The sequence below is a fragment of the Mixophyes fleayi genome, chromosome 4 (genome assembly GCF_038048845.1).
Source record: "Mixophyes fleayi isolate aMixFle1 chromosome 4, aMixFle1.hap1, whole genome shotgun sequence".
NCBI lineage: Eukaryota > Metazoa > Chordata > Amphibia > Anura > Limnodynastidae > Mixophyes > Mixophyes fleayi.
The window spans coordinates 110,378,399-110,400,983 of record NC_134405.1 but is presented as its reverse complement, the minus strand read 5'-3'; the positions used below and the strand labels follow the sequence as shown (position 1 = coordinate 110,400,983).

The 22,585-nt window shown below is 36.6% G+C and overlaps 1 protein-coding gene across 1 annotated transcript in view; it reads right to left on the bottom strand.

The window, feature by feature from the left end:
- Positions 1–792: 792 nt before the first annotated feature.
- Positions 793–22,585, bottom strand: part of LOC142151907 (tropomodulin-3-like) — a 48,243-nt gene continuing 26,450 nt past the window's right edge. The window contains exons 4-10 of the mRNA XM_075207999.1: positions 11,427–11,549; positions 10,216–10,284; positions 7,765–7,895; positions 7,152–7,259; positions 6,321–6,464; positions 5,314–5,458; positions 793–1,995 (exon numbers count right to left, since the gene is read on the bottom strand). Coding sequence (XP_075064100.1) covers positions 1,961–1,995; positions 5,314–5,458; positions 6,321–6,464; positions 7,152–7,259; positions 7,765–7,895; positions 10,216–10,284; positions 11,427–11,549 — 755 coding nt within the window. The 3' untranslated portion in view covers positions 793–1,960. The remainder of the gene's footprint in view (positions 1,996–5,313; positions 5,459–6,320; positions 6,465–7,151; positions 7,260–7,764; positions 7,896–10,215; positions 10,285–11,426; positions 11,550–22,585) is intronic.

Genomic DNA, 22,585 nt, shown 5'->3' with positions numbered 1-22,585 from the left:
AGGAGTGTAAAAGCTACTGGAGACCATCTAATTTCTCAAGGTGGGATCTTCGAGACATAATAAAATTATCCCTGACTCTATTCTGTTTATACTAACACTTAATTATTTTCTATTTGACAACACTTTTTCTATAGGTGATGGGGACGGCCAAGGGGACCAGGTTCACCCCCAGCTATGCAAACATGTATATGGGGTAATCTCACCATGTTTATTGAGGACATGCCTGGTTTTCTATGGCCATTACAGTGATGATCTTTTTATTATTCAGGATGGTGATGATGCATTGTCACATGGATTTATTTCCGATTTTAATTCCAATTAATTTAATTTGCGGGTGGTTGCATAGTCAAATATGCCTCCTAATATGTGAGAAAATGTCTTATAATATTGGCTGGTGAATCCATCTGCCCCAGGAGCTGACGATGCCCTAAGCAAATGGATCACTCTGGAGGTTTCTTTGTGACAGGTTGGTCCATCCATTTAATTTTGTGAAGCCTTCCAATGGACCATGCATTTTAATAATGTAATTGCAGAGGCAAAAAGTTAATATATGACAATACTTCACTGACTCAAATATGGTAATTTATCTGTATATTTCATTCCAAATAATTTTTAAAATTAGCAGCTAGTATTTATTTCTATATGGTTGTAGCTAGCACACCCTTTATAAACCAGTTTAGTATTTGTAATAGTTGTAAACAGTATGTCAAAATGTATATTTTCTATTTTGATGCATTCTTATGGTGTATTTCTTGTTTTGCGAACCCTCTCTCTATAGAGTACAGTACACACTTCATGAAAAAAAAGAGATTTTATTTATAAATGCTGAACACATTAAGGGCTCTCTTAAGAATGAAAGTAATATGTATATTACATAAGAATTTATACCGCAAGAATACAGTGTTTGGCACCCTTTAATGATGTGTACACTATTATAAAAATACAATATAAGATACAGCCAATGTACATAATTTCAGCATGTAATTCAGGGATACAGGAAGTAAAATGTTGTTTTACTCAGATAGCTATTAGAATAAACACGGAGTTTCAACAATGCAATCTGTATTGCTAAATGGCTACATTTATTATGGCTATTCCTTAATTCAAGAGTAAATTTCAACTGAGACGTTTTCTGGTTTTTGCATATTATAGGCAGAAGAGGTTAACATACTAAGATTACCCTGATCTATAGTTACCCGGGTTGGAATATTTGGTTCATTGTTTCCCTGATATAAGTGAGCTAAATAACGAATGGATCCATTGCATAATGAAAACATCTTCAATATGCCCTAAAAACTAATGGAATTTTTTGTTTTAAAGAACATAAAAAAACATTATAATGTAGCCACTTCCCTAAAGAATCCACCTTCTGTATAGTAAAGAAATATATTAAAGGGAGAAGTGGTAACCATCTTCCCCAGAGGAGTGCTTGGTACTATAATTAAGACAAGTTTACACACTCTTGGCGATTTCAGTCCAATTTAATCTAAAATCACTACAGTAATAATTTTGTATCTGTGTATTTTCTATTCTGTCATTAGGTCAAAAGCTATTTTAAAAATACAAAAAGACCCTTGCAACATTGAGGTTCCCTTTTTAACTCCAATACATACAACTTATGCTTACGCTTGGGTCTAACCAGCATCTACCCTCCTTGATGCATCCGAGTGGTGGTCTTCCAAAGAGAAACATTTGGACAAGAAGTAGGTTACATTCTTCAAATTGCAATTATCCGATATATGGCTCTTCAGTTTAATATCCGATAGGGTTTAAATTAGATTAAAAAAAGCAAGGTGTATCATAATAGTGTGAAAAGAACGATCAGATAATGGTTTGCAGTTTTCCAGTATCTTCCCTTCTTCCCAGTCAGATGAAGTCGGAGACTATAACGCCCGAACAGAGCTCATTATTCACCAATGATCTTGAAATCTCCAACAATGTTCTTAAGGTAAAATAAAGTTTAATAGTAGTCACCTTCCACTCTTTTCTTTCGAACTGCAATAAGAACACAAAAAGAACAATATTAATTATTCACAGTTTTTTTTTACCAATCTCTTCTATGAAGTGGCCAAGTTTTATAAGGAACAGACATACTTTCTAAGTGCCTGCTGCAGTTCTACCCTTCCTAACAGCATGGTTGCACGGCAAAATTGACCTGCAATATGTCTAGGAATCCACAAGCAGAACACTAGGCCAAGTGGATATTGAAGAGAAAAGCGTAATGCTGTATCAACCATATGATTTGATCCCAACTTTTAAAACCAGAACCCTGTAGAGTAAAATAAAAACTATTTATTCACATTGTTGACCATATTCTGAATTAGAATATTGTTTTATTCATTTTGGCATGTACAGCAAAGATTCCATCACATTGGTGGAAGACTGGATAACTACTCATACTGTATCTTAACATATATTGCGCTATAACTCAAAATCATGACACAATCGCAAGAATGATGGAAAATTCTTGGGAAATAAATCTTGTCAATAAAACCACCACCCCGAACTACTGAACATCCTGGCAGTCCAATGCCCACTACATCCCATGTTTGACGGCATCAGGTGTTACTTCAGGCATTAAAGTCTGGAGACGTTGAAAAGAACAAGGCTGCAGTGAATGGTTGACAGCTAGGTTTACTGAGTCACTTCCATTGCTCGTCTGATCAGGTGCATTGCCAACTGTTCAATGCATCCTCTGTACTTTTAAACTTCCAGGCTTTTATGCCTGGAAAAGCAACATATTAGAATGTTGCAGTAACTGAACCAAGCAATGATCTGGCCACTGGAACTCTCCTTTTTTGCTTGTGGGGAGTGTTATTGATTAAATGTTTTATTTGCCTGGAATTCTCCTTTCATCACTGTTATATTTAGATTGGTTAATGTTGCTATATTTTAGTTACTTCCAATAGTAATTTAGCAGAGACAAAGTTATTGCAAAGTACATTAGTCTGGCATCTTTGGTGTATTAAATGTAACAGTTGTCTCATGCTATTAGATTACTAACAAACAGATGCAAACACCATAGGCACTTACAGTTAAACACCACTGAAGGTGGCTATGTGTAACACCAAACATATGAAGTAAACACCCAACACATCTCACTGGAATAGAATTCCAGCTAGTGAATAAAACAAGGTAGGGTTTCAAAAACAGACATGCAATGGGCAATACAGATAAAACAACCATGACAATGTGTACTGCCAGCACTATAACCTTGTGTCACTGCAGAGTTGGTCTTGAAGAGATGCCAATAAATGTGAAGTAACAAGTACCTGTAAACTCCATACTGAAAAATGTAACAGTGGAAAGAAAAGATGTCAGCAGAAAAGACCTGGCAAATAGTTCCAATTACAACAATGTAAGTGGTAGATGTCTCAAGATTAGCATGGTACATCACTCTTACTATTTAGAATTACAATAAAATATATAAAGTTCTCAGTAGATTTCCCTTTGCATACAGCATATGATAAATGGTAAAGCTAGAGTTAACAGCAGTTTGTAATCCTTTGCAATGCAGAAGAGAAAAAGGCAGTCATTTAAAGAAAAGCAAAAAACTCCAGCATTATGAATTTACAAGTACAATTTAGCAAGTAACTTTTCATGCACCTATGATTAACTGAGCTTAAGTAGGTTGTGCCGGACAGGAATGCAGCTTCAACTGCTGTAAAAAACATGGTGATCATAGACCGCTACGGAAAGTCTGCTGTCAGTACATAAAAAATATTTCTAAGAGTGAATGCAGGAACTTGTTGAGTGTTAAAAAGTGTCAAACACTATAGAGAATGCCTATAGTGATCAATGACTGCCCTATTTTGGCAAGACGTTATTATTTAATAAAGGTTAATGCTGTTTGGGGTCCTATTTGCCCACAATGATAATTGGAACATTTAAGAATACAACCAAATATGTACATGTGTAGAAACATGACTTAACCTGTCATGTTACCCCATCCCAAAGAGATGCTTGGAAAGTTGATACAAGCCCATAGGAAGAAGGCTCCAGCTCCTTGCTCATGAGGATCTGACTCTAAGGTGGTAAACAGAAGGGAATCAGCCCTCCCCGAACTACATTAATTACTATGGTTTCCCTGGTGAAGGACCCCATTGTCCCTAATCACCAGCCTCAGTGGAGTTGATCCCAGCAGGGAATCCTCTATATACCGGTCCATCAAGATAGGAAGACCTATTAAGCTCTGGCCTGCACAAAGCTTCCTCCTGATGACCAGGGCAGGGAGCGTAGTAATGGTGAACCTATAAGAAACAAGGCTGGAGAACAGTTTTTGGATTAAGGTTCCCACTGAAGTAAAGTCATTGAGGAAGAAGGGACGACTATCAATTCACTTCAGGAAGCACTCAGGTTATAGTAAAAGCATGTGGCTGCTGAAAATGAACTGAGACTGAAGTTTTGCTGCTACATCATTGGCAGTCTAGCAGGAGTCTCAAGATATCTGTAGGAAACCCCAATGTCAGCTCTAAGGAAACCTGATTAACTTTCACTCATACTCCTTTATGTGTGTTCCACAATGTCTTTATTATTGAATACCATAAAGTTGGCTATATAAATATTGATAGTGATTTAAGCTCTTTTCATTGAGTGATTAAATAACAATTCCTAGTTTTATTTCAGATATCCGTCTAGGTTGAGATTATTAACCCACATTACATACCCCATGCAGTTCTGCACCAGTACTGGAGACTGTATATGTAAGCCTTAGTGTTACTCCATATGGGCATAGATTAAAGAGCCAAAGGACAACACAGTTATGTGGCACCTATTTTTATAGTGGTACAAGCTGTGTTCCAAAGCAGTGAGAGGACCACACCTCGGAGTAATGGAACAAGGGCACAATGAAAACCCTGTACACATACCATTTTTGGGAAAAAATTGGAATATTAAACTGCTAGTTTAATTTCATTAAAGGCTTTCCAAATCTGTTACACTGCTTTTAACTAGGAAGCAGTGCGACTCCTGACCTGAAAATATACCACATATACTCTGAAATATATACAAGGATTTTATTTTACTTTAGCAAAGCTTACAAATGATTCAGGTACAGCTGCTATAAAAGGTATTTGACATAAAATAAACCCATTGCCTACTCAGTGGAGGCAGCAATTTTGAAGTCAGAACCAACTTTAAGCCTATGAATTCACTAGGAAATTACATAAATGAGGCAGTTTGAGCCACATGCCTCTGATGTCACTAATGAGTTGTGAATCGTGAAAGCTGCATGATTCTATAAATTCTTTAGCCGCTTCTGTGTGTTGTGCACTTTGATGGCAGTATTATAGTGTACAGCACTTCCCCTCTTACCAAGATCATTATTCTTCGTTATAGCAGCAGCCGCCCTTGTCCGTGGACCTTGCTGTGTAAAGTGGTATCCGAATTTGAGAATGGTTACATTTTCCTCCAGCAACCGAGCAATTTCCATCTCCACAAAAGTTCCCAGTTGTTGTCTCTGTTTGGAAAATCAATAAAAAAACAATTGGCATCAGCAAAAAGAACATGGAAAATATGAGCAATTTATTTCAATCTCTGCTACTTTTTATCGATCTTGTATTTCTTGAAGGTGGACTGGCTTAAAAATGGATAGGAATGCTATATGTCTGCAATATCACTGAAAAGGGAGAAGTTACTTGTCTATGATAGCAGATTTACATAGCAGTAAAAATACTAGAGTAAACAGTAATGTTATGATAAGCAGTAAAAGTTAATGGTTCCCTAACTGGCAATGATTCTTCAGGGGATGATGTCTTTTTACATTACAAATCAAATTAAATAGAATACTTGAAAGTTTTAAATATATTCTTCAGATGCATCACTGCCTCTTTAGCAGCTGGTTCTCAAAAGTACTGATAGACTACACATGCAGACAACGGTGGAAGTCCCAGGTGAATGTGTGGTTCTTGGCAAAGATGAAGAGGGTTGGGGAGGGGTCCCCAAATGTCGGCAGATTAACCCCCATCTTAGTTGCATAATGTTCCTTAAGATGGGACTACGCAAATTTAATTGTACATCTCTCCTTGATTAATGAGTGTTATTTTTTCTGTGCTGATGAAAGTGAAGAAATAAGCTTGATGGAATCATGTAGGCTTATGTCATCCACATTCTCAGTCCTACTATGATGTATGCTAAATGTAGCAGTACTTCTCTCCATGAACCATATGTATTAGCTGCAATAATCCATCCCATCGGAATGTTTGAATGTATGTATCTGAAACACTCTATAAGCAATTCTGCAATTCCAGAGAGAGTACAACGAGAACTTAAAAATGTAAAGCTTATGCTGCATATAAGCTGAAAAGGCACTTGGAAAATACCTGATTATCAATTTTGATTTCCCATAGCGTTTTATTCTCTTTCAGTGCTTCTACCAAAGCCAAGATACCAACTCCAGTGACAAAATTTGATTCAATATTTAGACTCTTTAGACTTCGATTCACTTTCAGCATATCAGCAAATGCCTAAGGGATGAAAGAAAATGGTCCATAAAGACTATTGCCAAGTTACTATTAAAAATGTAGATTGAAAATCCAAGAGCTATTAAATGTCATTCACAGCAATAATGATATGACAGAGGGGTGGAAGTTGCAATTCCATGTATACATGCCAGGCTTGGTCTGAAGGGTTCCTTTGGGAGTCTTGTAAACAAGTTTAAACTGAAGCCTGTACAGGCAGCAGCTAGGGACATAATACCATACTCCCACACTGGTGGGAGTATGGTAAGTGACTGTATAATAAAATAAATTATTACATTTCTGCACATTATTTTACAAGTTATTCTATTACGCTGTAGTTCACAAGGACACAGGAGTAGTAGTACCCAGACATGCAACAACTTTGAATTTTATTCTTTTCATAAATTAGCTTTTCATTGAACAATTTGCGCACACACAGAATAATCTACATTTGATAACTTAAAATATCATGCACAGGAAAAAGATCACTTAATTATAATCAATCAACAAACCGTACCATACTATTCTTTTCAATAGGACAATAACAATTTTCAAGACTTGGGACAATTATGTTTCTGGACGAAGATCTTTTGTTTGCTACAAAAGCAACAAAAATTGTAATCTTCTAATATCACATCGCGAGAAAAATAAATGTTGCATGTGTGGGACAAGCAGCACATCTTGAGTACTTACTACTGCAACAGGATCGTTGCTTCTTGTTGCTGCAATGCTAAATGTTTTAACATGTGTATTTGATTCCAAAGCCATCGCAAATTCTTTCAAGGCGGGAATCGGGATATTCTAAAAAGAAACAAAAATGAATATATAGAGAAATTAAGCACAGTGCATAAATTTGCACCGATTTGCCACGACAAAGACAAAACAACAATGACAAGTCAATTAAAGCACGAATGTGAAAGTTTCCCACTGTTAGTGACTGGATGACATTGGACTGATCAGTGATGTTGATCCAATTAGTTCTGTGGCATATGAACATTGTATTATCTAACTTGCTGACCTCTCTTTAGTCATTTGATGGCCACCTGCTCTGCGCTTTATTAGATAGCTTGCAATAATCGGCAGCACCATAGTTAGCATGTAAACAAAATAGTGTATGAGGGTACACCTATCACCTGTGGAAAGACCATTTTGTGGGCTGAAGCAGTGTTTAAGTGACAGCATCTATCAGTTCACTAGGAAACAGTGATTTCTGGTGGATTAATAATAATTGTCAAAAATATATAAAAATAGAGCTTTGAAAAGCATTGTCATGCCTTGCTGAGCCATAGTGAGCCTTCAGTACTACCTTTATGTTATTGAGGTTAACTTCAGTCAAGCGCGGGTCATTGCTTTTGATTCTCTTTAAACTCTCCTCCACATTGGTGGGATTTGGGGGCTCATCAAAGACAGGTCTCATTGGTTCTGCCTTGACAACATCTGAAAAATAAAAAAAAACAAAAATGAATACATTCATAGGAAAATTATGACTAATAAATAAGAGCAATGAAAAATGAGAAATGAGTGGTAAGGAGGGATGTGCTGTCTTCTGGATGCTGGAGCCCTTTTCATTTTAAGTGTGCATTGCTAAAGGTAAGGATTTTGCTTGTCAGATGAGGGTCATTTGTATGTACTCAAGGAACCAAACTAGATCACATCACTCTTCTTGAGAGTCTTCCATGAACTACATAACTGTAAAACATGCCTAATCGTGAGGATTACAACTATTTCATTACTTTATCAGGGGTAGGCAAAATAATATAGCATCCAGAAGAGAGTTCACTCAGTCTAAGAGCCAGCAGGATCTTTGAAGGTGCTTTGAAGAGTGATGTGCCTCCACTGACCATCAATACAAATTATTTTAAAAATTTAGTCATCCAGTAAGTTTTTAGGTGCACTGTCTACCTGGTTCCTAGGATTTGTACAGTCATGTTTCTTTGCTATTGTGCGACAGTCAAAAGAGATTAGACCCAGCTGATTTTAATAAGCAATGAAAAATCTTGCAAATAATTCAGGCACTGAACAGTACCAAAAAAAGGAATACCTAGATGCAGTACATACTTTTTTGCTTATCCCCCCAAAAAAACTCCCGGATGAGCAGGCCATATTCCGGCATCCAGGCCATTTCCTAGAGAAGTAGGCAGGGTGGACACCTCCATGACAAGATTCACAGTGAATCGCATAATTCTCCCCCCCCCCCCCCACTCACACTTCACCTCCAAGCCCAGAAGGAAACGGTAAAAAGTTGGTGTATGTATGTATGTATGTATGTATGTATGTATGTATGTATGTATGTATGTATGTGCGCACACACACATTGGTTGAAGTGGGGGTGTATATGGTGGTATGCCATACACTTACACCATACACTTCTCTGCCTTCATTGCACTGAACCTATCAAAGTCTATTCACTTACATTCCCATTACATTTTTCATACCACCACTTCTAAATTTCGACCAAAATATATATTTTCTTTATAGATGTAAGCTCTCACGGGCAGGGTCCTCTATCCTATTTCTCATGTCTCTCCACTCTCCGTCCTACTCTCTCTCCCTGTCTTGTTATGCCGAATTGTTTCTGTATGCCATATGATCTCTCTGTTAATTGCATCTATGTTTTTATTATTCTGCTCATCTGTATTGTTCTTATCTGTATGTACTGATATATTCTTGTTAGTTTGTTTTATGTTTTAACCTTCTATGCACTGTGTGGAAGCCTTGTGGTGCCTTATAAATAAAAGCGAATAAATTCTATACACACATTACAACATTTCATATAAACAAACTTTGTTCCTTTTATATCCAGCCCAGTAAAGTGACAAACCTCTATATTCTGATACAACAGCTGGGAATTACTCATATACATATATAATCCACTGAAAACATCTATACACAGAGATGGCCCTGGAGCTGTTTGTGGAGTGAGTGAAAATGTTTTGCACACTGGAACTTGTTATATATGAGTGACTTTCTGAGGGACAGTTGTACAGAGAGCTCTCTCTCTACAGCGCTGCGGAATTAGTGCGCTATATAAATGGATGATTATGTTAAATTCACTTAGAACATTGTTTTGAACAGGGATAGGCGATATAATGCATGACATCGCATGCTTGACAAAACAGCGATTAGTGAAAAAGTATGTGCTTTTTCTAAAGTAATTCAATGATGTTTACTTGTTTTTATTTGAGTATTATTTGATATTTTACCACTTATCTTATAGCTGGCTATAATTATTTTCAGTTTGTCACTTGATTCACTTCTCTACCTTCTTTATGAGCAGAAAACAAACAAGGAGGAGCCAGCAGTAACCAGCAAATAGACAACAGCTACGTCTCAATCTCAGTTGTAGGTCTCAGGACAGGCCCTAAGCTCATGTACTACTGCCTATATTACAGCTCTTTACATGGTGGCCTGAATATCACATTAGCCATTTACTTAAAAGATCGAATAAAAAAAATACATTTAAAACATAGATGCAGCCTTTAAACATGAAAAGTGAGACCCACAGCGCCATACATCAATGGATTATACATAAATACTAATTCTGAAACTCAAATGTCTCTAGTTGCTGAAACACAAAGGCAATACACTGTCTTTTATAATATATTTTGTTCTAAATCTATTGTTTGGTGAAGCCAAGGAAATATTCTACATCTCATATTAATTTGGCCTGTAGATCCTTTTCAAAATGGATTTTGTATTTTAATGTGCAAGGAAGCATTTATATGCAGAAGCAGCAGTATAAAATAGAACTACTTACTTGGAAATCCTTGGCTATCAAACCCATTACTAGTACTGCTTGGTAACAGGCTGGGCATTCCAAGGATAGCTTAAAAGGAAAAATAAAATATGTTAGCAGACTATAACTTCAAACAATAATAATTACAACAGCAAGCTATAAATACACCCGAAAGCAGCAGTTCCCATAGTGTGCGCCGCGACACTGTCACAGGGGTGCAGCGGCCAGCAAGAAAAAAACAAACAAAAAAACCCAAAAAACTTGCCAATCCAGCGGCGTCTGGGACCCAGCATCCTCCCTCCTCACTGAATGTCGGGCGTGACGTCATCACGTCCGACATATTCAGTGAGAAGCACCAGGAGAGAGGAGGATGCTGGGTTCCAAGCGCCGCCGGATTGGTAAGAAGACATAAAAAATAGAAGAAAGAAGGCCAAGTATGGTAAGTAAAGAAAGGGGAGGGAAAAAGGTGATGGGAAACAGCAATAGAGGGACAAAAGAATGAAGGGGCGCACAGAGTGTGTGGCTGAAGGGACGCACTGTGATGATTTTTGTACACGTTTTATTTTGTTTGATCTTATTCCTCTTAATATTAGCTGTAAATTATTTGACAGAAATATAATTGAAAACAAATATATAAAAATATTATTTTCCCTTGGATTTATGTGTATTATTTTTACAAACAACGAAGTATTTCTGTCCTGATCTAAATATTTATTATGTTATTTTGACCCAACTACTTATAAAATGAGACTGCTCAGTAATTATTTTTGGAGGGGTGCCTTGAAAAAATTATGGAGACTCTAAGGGCGCCGTGAACTGAAAAAGTTTGGGAGCCACTGCCCTAAAGCCAAGTTACTGTTGCAAACAATTACATTAAAGCAACGAGCACACATAGCATTTAATTTCTTTCTTTACACAGCAAGTATCTTTTAAGCATGCGACTAATCAATTTTCTAACACAGACTCACAGCTCTCAGCATGTCTGATGGCAGGGGGGGGGGGGGTTGTTGTTTTAAAGAATAACTGTGTACAGATCCAATGCAAGACAATAAAAGCAAACTTGCTGGTTCTATATAAACCTCAGTTTTTTAGTTAGGACTCTATAAACCCTCTGAAAAGTGCACGTGTCAGAAAATATAGATACTCATATATACAGCCCAGATTTAGTGATTCCTGCAGTTAGTAGTAGAAGTAGTAGTTATAGGCATGATATTTGCTACTTAAATGCTAACCTGCAAGGTCACTTAGTTCTATATCAGTGGCGCTGCTCAATGCTTCTTCCAGTTCTGGATCCAGTGATAACTTCTCTTCTGTATGGAAATCTTTGGGTTTCAGCTTGGGAACAAATATTTTCCCTGCAAAGGAAACATTTTAATGTTAAAATGAAACCTTTAAGTAACAAAATATTTACATTGCTGGAATACCAGCAACCTTGGCCTCTAGGTGGCACAATTGCAAGTTATGACTGTAGAGTCTTATAAGAGTTTTTAAATTGTATGAATGTTAAATTAAGGTAATAAAGTGTGACTGGTTCATTGGAACACAAAACAAAAAATGTATATAGTAGCATATTTACAAAAAATAATAAAAAAAATAAAATGTGTGCTAGCTGTAATTCACTCACAACTGTGATTTGTCACACTGTGTTGGATGACTTCACGTCACAACATTTTCCAGGTACAAGCCAAGTAATATTTATCAACATAGTCTATGCTGTCATTTTATAGAAGTAGAGCATTTTTACAATGACCTTTTTTTGCAGAAATTGCTTTGTGAAATTCATCATCTGTGCTATAGGGATCCTGAAAGAAATCAGTCCCCAGTTATCTATATTCTACGATGTAGAGCCGCATGTGTTAATTAGACCAAGTACTTTTAGTACTACCTCTTGCATAAAATAATCTGAAAAAGGCATATTAAATCAATGATGTCATGCATGTGACTTCAGCCATATAGTAATGTTATTTATTAGGTGCAATCACTGCACCTATTGTCATTATTCCAGGTTTTGTACAGTATGCTTACTTATGTCAGAGCTGTGTACAAAACACGCAGTGTTACATAGAATACACACCTACGTTTTCGCAGAGAAATGAGAATATACCCACTTTATTATACATACACAGATAAACGATTGTGCTTAACAATATGTAAACGAGACCAGAAGTTGAACAATGCTCCATCAGCAGCCCTCCAGAGACCAGGTCTGAGTGCACAGGAAGCAAACACAATGCATCATATCCAAAGACATCAAGACAAGAATGAGCCATTATTACTAAGTGGTTGTTCTGTAAATAGGCTAGTGATCAGCCTGATTTACTTGTTCTGCATTACCAACCACATAGGCCAGATATTATCTCTGGTGAAACACATTTCTTTGGGTGAGGTGACAGATTTGCCTTATAACACTCAGCAGTGCACTTTAGTGCTATTGTTTTTCACCCCTGGGAGGGGAATATAATTGCAAACAGTTTAAGTAGCTGAACAAGTGAGAATAAAAGGCACCAAATGAAAGAAGCAGGGCTCCAAGGCACCCAGTGAGAAATAAACAATGTAAAGATAAAAATATATATCCATATATCACAAAATCTTCAGACCATTCTGTGAGAAACCCAACAGTATTGCAGCCATTTTTCTGACCTAAGCCTATTACACTAAAGTGATTAAACTGTCCAGGTGACCTTCACTAGATTATGTTAAATTCTGGTACACGTAGACACAAATCTCATGGCAACATCTTTTACACACAGATTATTTATGCTTTGTGTACAGAAATTTAAATGGTTACCAATATGTGCCAGGCATTAAGGATAATTATTAGTCAAATGATGTATAGATATTGTGTAGGCCTACAGATAAGGTGAATACGTTTCTCAGGCCTGAACTTATTAATATGACCAAGTCCAACAACAGTGGTTTACATACATGCCGGGATCTAAAAACAGCCAATTGAACAGACTCGTCCTATACCAGTTGTGGAGGAAACTAGATGAGAAGCTGCAAGGGTTCAGATTAGGGACCATATAATGCTAAATGCATAGCTTTGTAGTCTGTTTGGCACAAATTACAATATCTCACCAACAATAGAGAACATGTCTATTTCAAACATAAACAGGTTACCACATGGCATTGCCCTGGGACCTACTTTGAATAAATACAGGGTTCATTTGCTTCTTACCACGTTTAGACGAGTCTGTTCACTCATGCCAACATCTTTCTAAACACACTAGCAAGCCTGGTCCCGGTCTTACAGGATTTTTTTTTTTTTTAACAGCTTGAGTATTTACAGTATGATAAACAGCTCCACTCTCTCTTTCAATCCATCCAAACAAGTATGATCTAGCAAGTTGTAAAAATGAATGATCAAAAATTCACAACATTCATAAAAACTATACTGACTTTTTTTTTTTTTTAAAAAGGTCCCCAAATGACCCATCCACTTGTTTGACAGGTTAGTACATATGTTGGTTTTGGGGTGTTTTTTTTGCAAGCGATATTTATCTATTTATGACTATTACTTTAAAGTCCTGACTATAAGCTCCCCCCATTTATATGCCAAGACGCACCCTGTATTACAGATATGGACCTTTACGGAGTGCCATATTATTTTTTAAAGGATTATTTTACAAATCACTCATGAATGTCCTAAGTAATGTCCAGTAACGTTCTGGATAACAGGTTTCAGGAAGAGAGTGTGTGTTATACAGTATATACACCCACAGTATTACAAACAGCACTTTCCTAGTTATGGTAGTAATGACTGACTGGAAAACATCCAGAGATTTCCAAGGAGTCTGTGTGTTAGAGGACAAAGACATTTGTACTGCAAGTTATTTTACTCTACCAATTCCATTTATTAATATACTAGGTAGGATGAGATTTTTTTTTTTTAAACAATACAAACAATGTATATCACAGAAAGAGATGAATATCAAAATTCCAGATAGTTATATTTGAACATAAAAGCTTGTTTTTCTATTTTGAATAAATGTTGCACATTTTTTAAAAGCTATTATTGAAGGAAAAATGTCAATGCACTTAAAGCTGTAGTTTTAACAGTGTTTCTACTGCACCACTATTTTGTGCTGAAAAACAATACGTAACTTCATTATCAGTAACTGTTTTGTTTACAGTTCAGACACACTGTAGAATAAATACCATTTTAATGAAAAGAGTAATGTAAATTCTCAAGATTACTCATAGTTAAGCTGTAAAAGGCTCTCTTAGGCACACATCTGGCCTGTACATGCAGCCATTTCAAATGAATAAAATAGGGTGTATTATGAAAGCAATTAAAAGGGGTCTTCTACCTCTGAAGAGGTTTACATAATGCTCGCTTCTCAAGGATAAGTGAATTGGCTTGGCAACCATTCCCTAGGACCTCAACCATCTGAGCGTTGCAGCTGTCCTCTTATGCCCACCCTTTACTAGGAACCCCTGTGGAAGAGGTTTGCTGTGCGAGAGAGGCTGGAGGATCGGAAATAACAGATGAAGCTATTTTCCCCAATCGGGAACATTTTCTTATTACAATCAGAGCCACTAAAAAAGGTCAATACAATGGCATTGTCTAAACATGTAAACACAAAGGAACTAGGAAAAGTCTGGGAAAGGAGCTTGAAAGGTAGGGAGATTACAGGACCTGTCGGAACACAGTAAATCTGACAGGAAGGCACGACGCCAGCTCACCTGCACCAAAAAAAAATATATATTAGAGATCCCAGTACTTGCCACCCCCTTGTGTTATGGGGTACTAAAAGTGATATCAGGCCTCAGGAAAATTGTTGTGGATAAGCTGGACAAACTGTGGCCTCCATTAAACCATAGTTAGGCAAATATACTGTATATACAGGAAATTCAACCCCACATTTACTATAATGAGGAATGAACATCTGCAACTAATAGCATAGCCTAATTGCTTGGTACAGAGTGTAAGAAGTTAACAGGATTCAAGTAACTTGCACACAGACTATAAAAAAAAGGATTTTGTAGAACAGCTTCTGCAAGAAAGTCATTCAGTGACATAGCACTGACAAACAAGGCGTGCCGAAACTTTTTGTGGGAGCCTCAGATGGGTGAAATTAAATATATATATATATTTTTTTTATTTTTATTTTTTTTCCAGAGCACTAATGATCACACAATTTAACCAGGTGCACAAAACTCTAAATAGAACATATCCACATAGTATTGATACTTACTCTAAACAGAGTTATATTAATGCACTCTTACCAGCAGGTGTAATACTTGTCACTAACTTGCATTTATTAGCTACACGTAAATGAATGAATGGACGTTTGCCTTTTAGTCCCTTCCTTGGGCAGAACTTTGTAGCCGCTTCATCAGGTCTCAGATGTGATGAACTAGGTCTAATGTGGAAACAGAAGCCAAATGACATGGCCATGCTTTTTACTGAGAAGCGAAGTACCAATGTTTACTAACTCAATCTGGTTTATTTCTGGTATACTCAAACTGTTATTCCTGATAATAAATCAAACAATAAAGCAAAACTGCCAAGACTAGTCTCGATCCAATTGTTGAATTAAGTCATGAAAACTTTTAAAAGAAATTGAACATGTGGAGACATCATTCTATAATACCACAGTAGCCAAAATAAACACAGAATAGTACACAATACAAAGGGCCTATAGGTGCCCATACATGCAGCAATTCAGTCAACTGATTAGGCTTCAAATTACAATGCGTCTGGGCCCAAAACGTCTCCCAGAGTTGACAATGAGCACTGTCAGACTGTGGCTCCTATAGGACACAGTGTGTAATGCACGCACAAACATCTGACCCGAGTGTGAAATGGCCAGATGCATGGCACTTGGCCGAGCAGCCAAGTCGTCCTGTATGTGGGCACTTTTATGGCAATGGTAAAGGGTACGCCGGCCTCTTTTGCATAGGCCGTTATGAATTAACCATAAAAAAAAAAAAAGGAACAAGGTGAAGAAATTGTGCTTCGCAATTGGCACTAAAGGAGGTGCCACCTGTTACCAAGCCTAGAGGTTCACATACATTTCCAGCAAAGAGTACACATTACATCCAGTTCAATAAAGGACACAAAAAACAAAGATTACTTGTTTCGGTTAATTAGACTATGAAATAGAACTTTGATCAGATGATATTTCATGCAAAAAAAAAAAATGCACACACTTTCTCAACTGTACATTATAAAAAGTTTGATTTTTTTCTTCACAATTTATGTAGATTTGTTTGAAGTTAGTTTGTACCTTAACAAGAATGTTTTTCTAAGTGATAAAAATATACTCACATATATACAGACACACACACACACACAGAGAGATACATATATACACACACACGTAACCTGCTCATTAAAGATCAGTTAGCTATACATGGAAGAAGGAGAAAAGTATATATAAATATTCCATCGATAATATGTTCACATGCAAGCCTGGCTGCAGAATAGACCTATTGGGAGACATTGAATTTATGACCACATCAAAGTACAGGAAAGCAACAAGCTTCAGAACATGGAGGGTAATGAATTTCTGGCAGCGTACACCTGCCTCTGCGGCTTTTTGTTACTCAGGCAAAACACTTTAGAATGAGTGAATATGTAGTGCACAGCTGTAAAACAGTCCTGCACCTCCTGACATGTCTCATGGATGCTCTAATTATTGCAGGAAGCAGTGATTTTTACTTGCAAGTTTCTGTTATTACACGCCAATAAAATAACTATAAGTCAGATTTGTTTAAATAACGGTGAATAGGAATATAAGTATATCTTTACAGAAAGCAGAACGCTCACATAGCGATACATTCACATACAGTAGCTTATATCATCAGTTCAACCACTTTTAAAATGTGTAAAGTACAGCAAGAACAATAACATAGCATTGCATCGGTAAAATAATTGGCAAAAAAACTGATTTATAGATACACATTAGCGTACAATCACTATTCTATAACAAATATGGTTTACTACAGTGCTGACAAGGTGCAAAGTGGAAATGTGTAACCTATAGTAACCAGGGGCCCGATTCATTAAGGGTCTTAAAGAGGTATCTTATTTCAGTCTCCTGGACAAAACCATGTTACAATGCAAGGGGTGCAAACTAGTTTTCTGTTTTGCACAAAAGTTAAATACTAACTGTTTTTTCATGTAGCACACAAATATCAACTTTAAATTTCAGTGCACAAATAAACCATCAAGTATTTGTGTGCTACATGAAAAAACAGGCAGTATTTAACTTTTGTGCAAAACAGAAAACTAGTTTGCACCCCTTGCAATGTAACATGGTTTTGTCCAGGAGACTGAAATAAGATACCTTTTCATTAAGATCCTTAATGAATCAGGCCCCAGACTCTTAACTTTAGTCTCTAATTTCCAATAAGCTCATCAAAATTAAATTGCGATTACCTGTTTTTTTGCTACACCACTAGTGCAATTTTACACTTTCATAGTGAATAACCTACACACTTCACCAAAGTAGATCTAACCAACCTTATTATATTGATTACAGTATGGCTAAACTTAAAACAAAAAAAATATCATCTCTTTGAATCACCCATATTTATTCTAACATTTTATTTTTGTTTGTCCTAACATTCCGTAGCGCTGCACAATCCCCTATAATAACAAATCAAACCAGAAATAAGGTATGATGGCAGGTGAAACATTCAAGTGCAGTCTATATTTCTCAAGTTGATGGGAGAAGTGTTGCTTAAGTGAGCAACTCAGAAGAGGGAACATGGTGACCTATAATAAGCCAGTATGGACACACCAGCTTTCAGTGCCAATGCTGAGTGACAGATTAACGCAGGGAAATTGTGCATTCTAGTTACATTTTGGTGCAGCAACACACCTTGGATCAAAAGGAATTTGAAAACCTGGATATTGTTTTCTGTGATTTTATTCTAAATATAAACTCAATAGCATCTACTAACAACCCAAGGAAAACAAAATTGCTGTTGCCTTAGTAAATTTGAAGGATTTGATGGCAACACAAACCATTGTTTATAAACTTATTTATGGAATCCTGGGAAAAAATTACAAGATGATAATCATATATATATATTTACAATAAAACAAAATAACTCAATGAAAGAGAGGATGTATTTCCCCCATATGTAATCCACCTGTTCCTAAAGTTTTGGTGTTGGCTTTTTTTTTTTTTTTAATGTACTAATGAGTCAGTCTATTTATGTGGCGAAAACAAAATGCATGCGGTACATTATACCACACATGCCAAAATAATTGCAAAGAACAGCACCTTCAGATATTAAACTACAATAGGAACGATGCCTATGCCTCTAAGAACTTTCATTCTAGACTTATGTACTCTAGAGCAGTCCTGTCCAACCTGTGGCCCTCCAGGTGTTGTGAAACTACAAGTCCCAGCATGCCCTTCCAGCCATCAGCTAGTTATCTACCAGCAAAGCATGCTGGGGCTTGTAGTTTCATAACACCTGGAGGGCCACAGGTTGTACAGGCCTACTCTAGATTATACTAGGAAGTTAGTCACAAAAGAAAATAGTTTTTTTGTTCTGTACTTTCATGCCTTGCCTCAGAGTGCATTTGACTTTTAATATCTGTTCAATTGCATAGTTTGACATACCCCTAGTGTAGCCTCATACAAACCAGCAGGGAATTGTGTCTACAAAGTAAATCTGCAAGTGTGGCAATACTGATACTAATTTTAATGAATACTTCTTGTCGTCATTCAAAATTTTTACTAACCTCGTGATACATTTAAACCATATATCTACTGACTTTTTTTTACATTAAAAACGTTGGTAATTTCAAGATAAAAGTTTACAATCAATTATAGCATTTTTTAAAAGGCCCATCTGCTACAGTGTTTAGTAACAATTCTTCTCAGACAAAATTAAAAATCACTAATGGCACAAAAGAGGAGTGCCAAATTTCCAATTAATTTTTATTCTTGTAATTGAAAAAAAAATAAAAAAAATAATAGAATAGAATTACCCCAAATAGTATTGATCAAAAAGTAAATGTGCATAAATTGTCTTTTTGCTGACCATGGCCTACGATGTAACCAGAGCTTGCTGTTATCCTTACATGAGATACTAGATACAAGTAATGCCTCCTTCTACAAATTAAATACGTCTGAACCCATCCGTTCAATATTGCCAGGAAAAATGAATCATATTCAAAATACAAATATGTACGGAAATATTATTCCTCATGATATATTGGGGATTACAGCTTCCAGCAAAAAAAAAAATAAGTGTCATCTGAATTCAACTTTTCTCCCCTAACACTTACAAATTTGACTAAAGCCAGGATAAACCATGAGATGTTCTGGTTGGATCAATTAGCGACATTTAAGTTATTACTTCATAACCAGTGTTTAGCGACTTGAAATCGCTGACGGACTGCGTGTGTAGTCTCCCAGCCTTCAAAGGCGCAGCGCACGCCTCCCTCCTCCTCTGGGTAAGCACAGTGCAGAGGAGGTCACATTCTACTAATAAAGCAGAAAATGAGACTGAGCAGCTAAGCGGGGGGATGTAGGTGAAGGTACAGTAAGGTACATTATGCCAATGCCAGCCCAAGGGCCACCTGTTGTCCTCTATCGTCCTAAAATCATGTATATCTTACCCCCTTAGGAACATATAGTGTAAAATAATGATCACATATGTATGGGAAAACAAACCACTACTATGTATGACACTTATTATTAAAAAAACAAGGGGGCTCTCTCTCCCAAATCATAGCAGACTAGATAACAGGAGGTCCACATAATAATACCTAGGAAACTTAACTAATCACTACAAACCCCTGGATTTACCTTACCAACAACCCAAATGACGCTACTGAAGACCTAATTTGGACTCCCAGGTACCTAAGACACACATTATAACGGGTGGGGTACGTAATTCCAGCAGTGGAAATGCCGGCATTTAACCTGCCAAAATGAACATGTCGGAAGGCTACATGCTGATACTTCCATCGCACCGACAGGTTCCCGATTCGCTAGTGTGATTTGCGACAATGACAATGTTGCTAATCACAATGCAGACATTAAAAGAGTAAGGGAGGCGGGTCCGGGTGTGTTACCAGTGTTTAAAGGTTATTTTATACTTCCCAAATGCATGTGTCCAATGTAAATACAAATGGATAGTGCAAGATGGTTACCTTAGAAACAATGGTTTCTATTGTCAGAATTATTTACATGTCTTGTACCTAAAAAAAAAGTTCATAAAACAAAATGTTATTAATGACAGTGGGTACTAGAATTTATTTAGAAATCATGTATCAAATTCTTTTTCTAATGTACCTTGGGCAGCTCACTAGCATATCTGCAGACAGATCATCATGCTCTCAAACACTGACCAGGAGGTATATTTATCAAGCTGCGTGTTTGAAAAAGTGGAGATGTTGCCTATAGCAACCAATCCGATTCTAGATATTTAGTACATTTTACAAAATGACAGCTAGAATCTGGTTGCTATAGGCAACATCTCCACTTTTTCAAACCTGCATCTTAATAAATTTAACCCCAGGTCTAGTTTAACATATGTTCAGGGAATAACATTAATATATTGCTAAAACCCAACATTTCTATTTCCATGTGTACAACTTTAGCACTCCTGACCAAGATTTCATTGTGACTTGGCTCTGCCCTAGTAAGTGCACCATAAATTAGTAAATGTGATCTGCCATAGTTACACCTCCTCTATCCAAAGCCCCACCTCCATTATTTTATTGATAAACATATGTGGTTGGCATAGATCAAGTTTCAAATGAAATGGGAATGCATGAATATATTTAATAGACTTTTTTGCTGCCTCCTAAACAGTTCTGGTCTGCTGAGTAGGTCTAGTTTTCCTATTTGGTAAAAACAGCATTGCTCCTAACACATAATATGAGAGCAAAGCAGATGCAAATTAGCAAGGGGTCATTGCTGCTGCACAGATCGGTCTTGTTTCATAGCGATCAGTCGTTTATGGAAAACAAAACAAACACAGAAGTTATGATATATACTGATTCTCTTTGTCTCTTTACAAGTAAGGGCTTGATCTCAAATATCAGATCTTCAAGTAAGAACAGGATGTATTTATTGATTCATTCTCATGAGTTCAGCAAGTAATGACAAGATCTGAATCACAACAGAGGACATGATATAAGCAGAGCACTCAACATGCCTTGATGACACAATACAATCTCACTCTAGTGTAGATCTGCAAGGGTTATGTTATTTAACTGGAAATGGATTATTCATGGCATGAATTCAACAAGGTGCTGGAAACATGCCTATGTTGACAAGAGAGCATCACGCAGTTGCTGCAGATTTGTCAGCTGCACACTCAAGCTGCGAATCTCCCGTTCCACCTTATCCCAAAGGTGCTCTCTGGTTTGTGCCTCATTCTCTGTATGTAAACTCTAGGGACTGTTGTGTCTGAAAATACCAGATCAGCAGTTTTTGAGATAAAACAAAGCAACCCATCTGGCACCTACAATTATTCCACGTTCAAAGTCACTTAGATTACATGTCTGGTGTTGGTATGAACAACAACTGAACCTCTTGACCACGTCTGTATACTTCTATGCAATGAGTTGCTGCCACATGATTGGTTGAGAAGATATTTGCATACACATATATATATACACATATATATATATATATATATATATATATATATATATATATATATATATATATATATATATATATATATATATATATACACACACACACACATACACACATAAAAATTGCATTCTTGTCATACGTAGTACCTTGAATCAGATAGCCTAATAAAGCATACACAAAGTTCGCAATGCTGAAGACTTTTCCTTCCTTATGAAAAGAAGTATGTGGCTGCACGTCATAGAATGCGGAGCAAAGGTTACATCCATACAATAAAATGTTATAAAATGCACCTCGGCCTCAACATTATACTGTGTATTACGTCAAAGAAGAGAGAAAAAAAAAAAAGCACTGTATGTACAATGTAACATTACACACCAAATATCAAGTGCAGGTTAGCGAGAACATAGGAGATATCCAGCAGGCACATAAATGGCATTTCTACTAGTTTGATCCAAGCAGGGCATAAAAATCCAAAAAAAATACATTTTCTTCCATCCAAGGCAAACATATGCAGACATATAAACCAATTTACATTTTTTTGACTATTGGCGTTGTGATATTTTGCTTGATTTTTATCTGCAACTGAAAGCCCCATTGGTTTTCCCATTCCTTTAACACTGGATAAATTTGATGGTACATATTACCATAAAATGTACATCTATATTATAATTATCGCTTCTCTTATACATTGATACTACAGCAATAAAAACAATCTTTTGGTGTCTGTGAAACAAAATCACCACGAAAGGTGATTAAATGCTCTTGTGTGCACACATTACGCCCCTTATATAGCTTGCTATAAATTC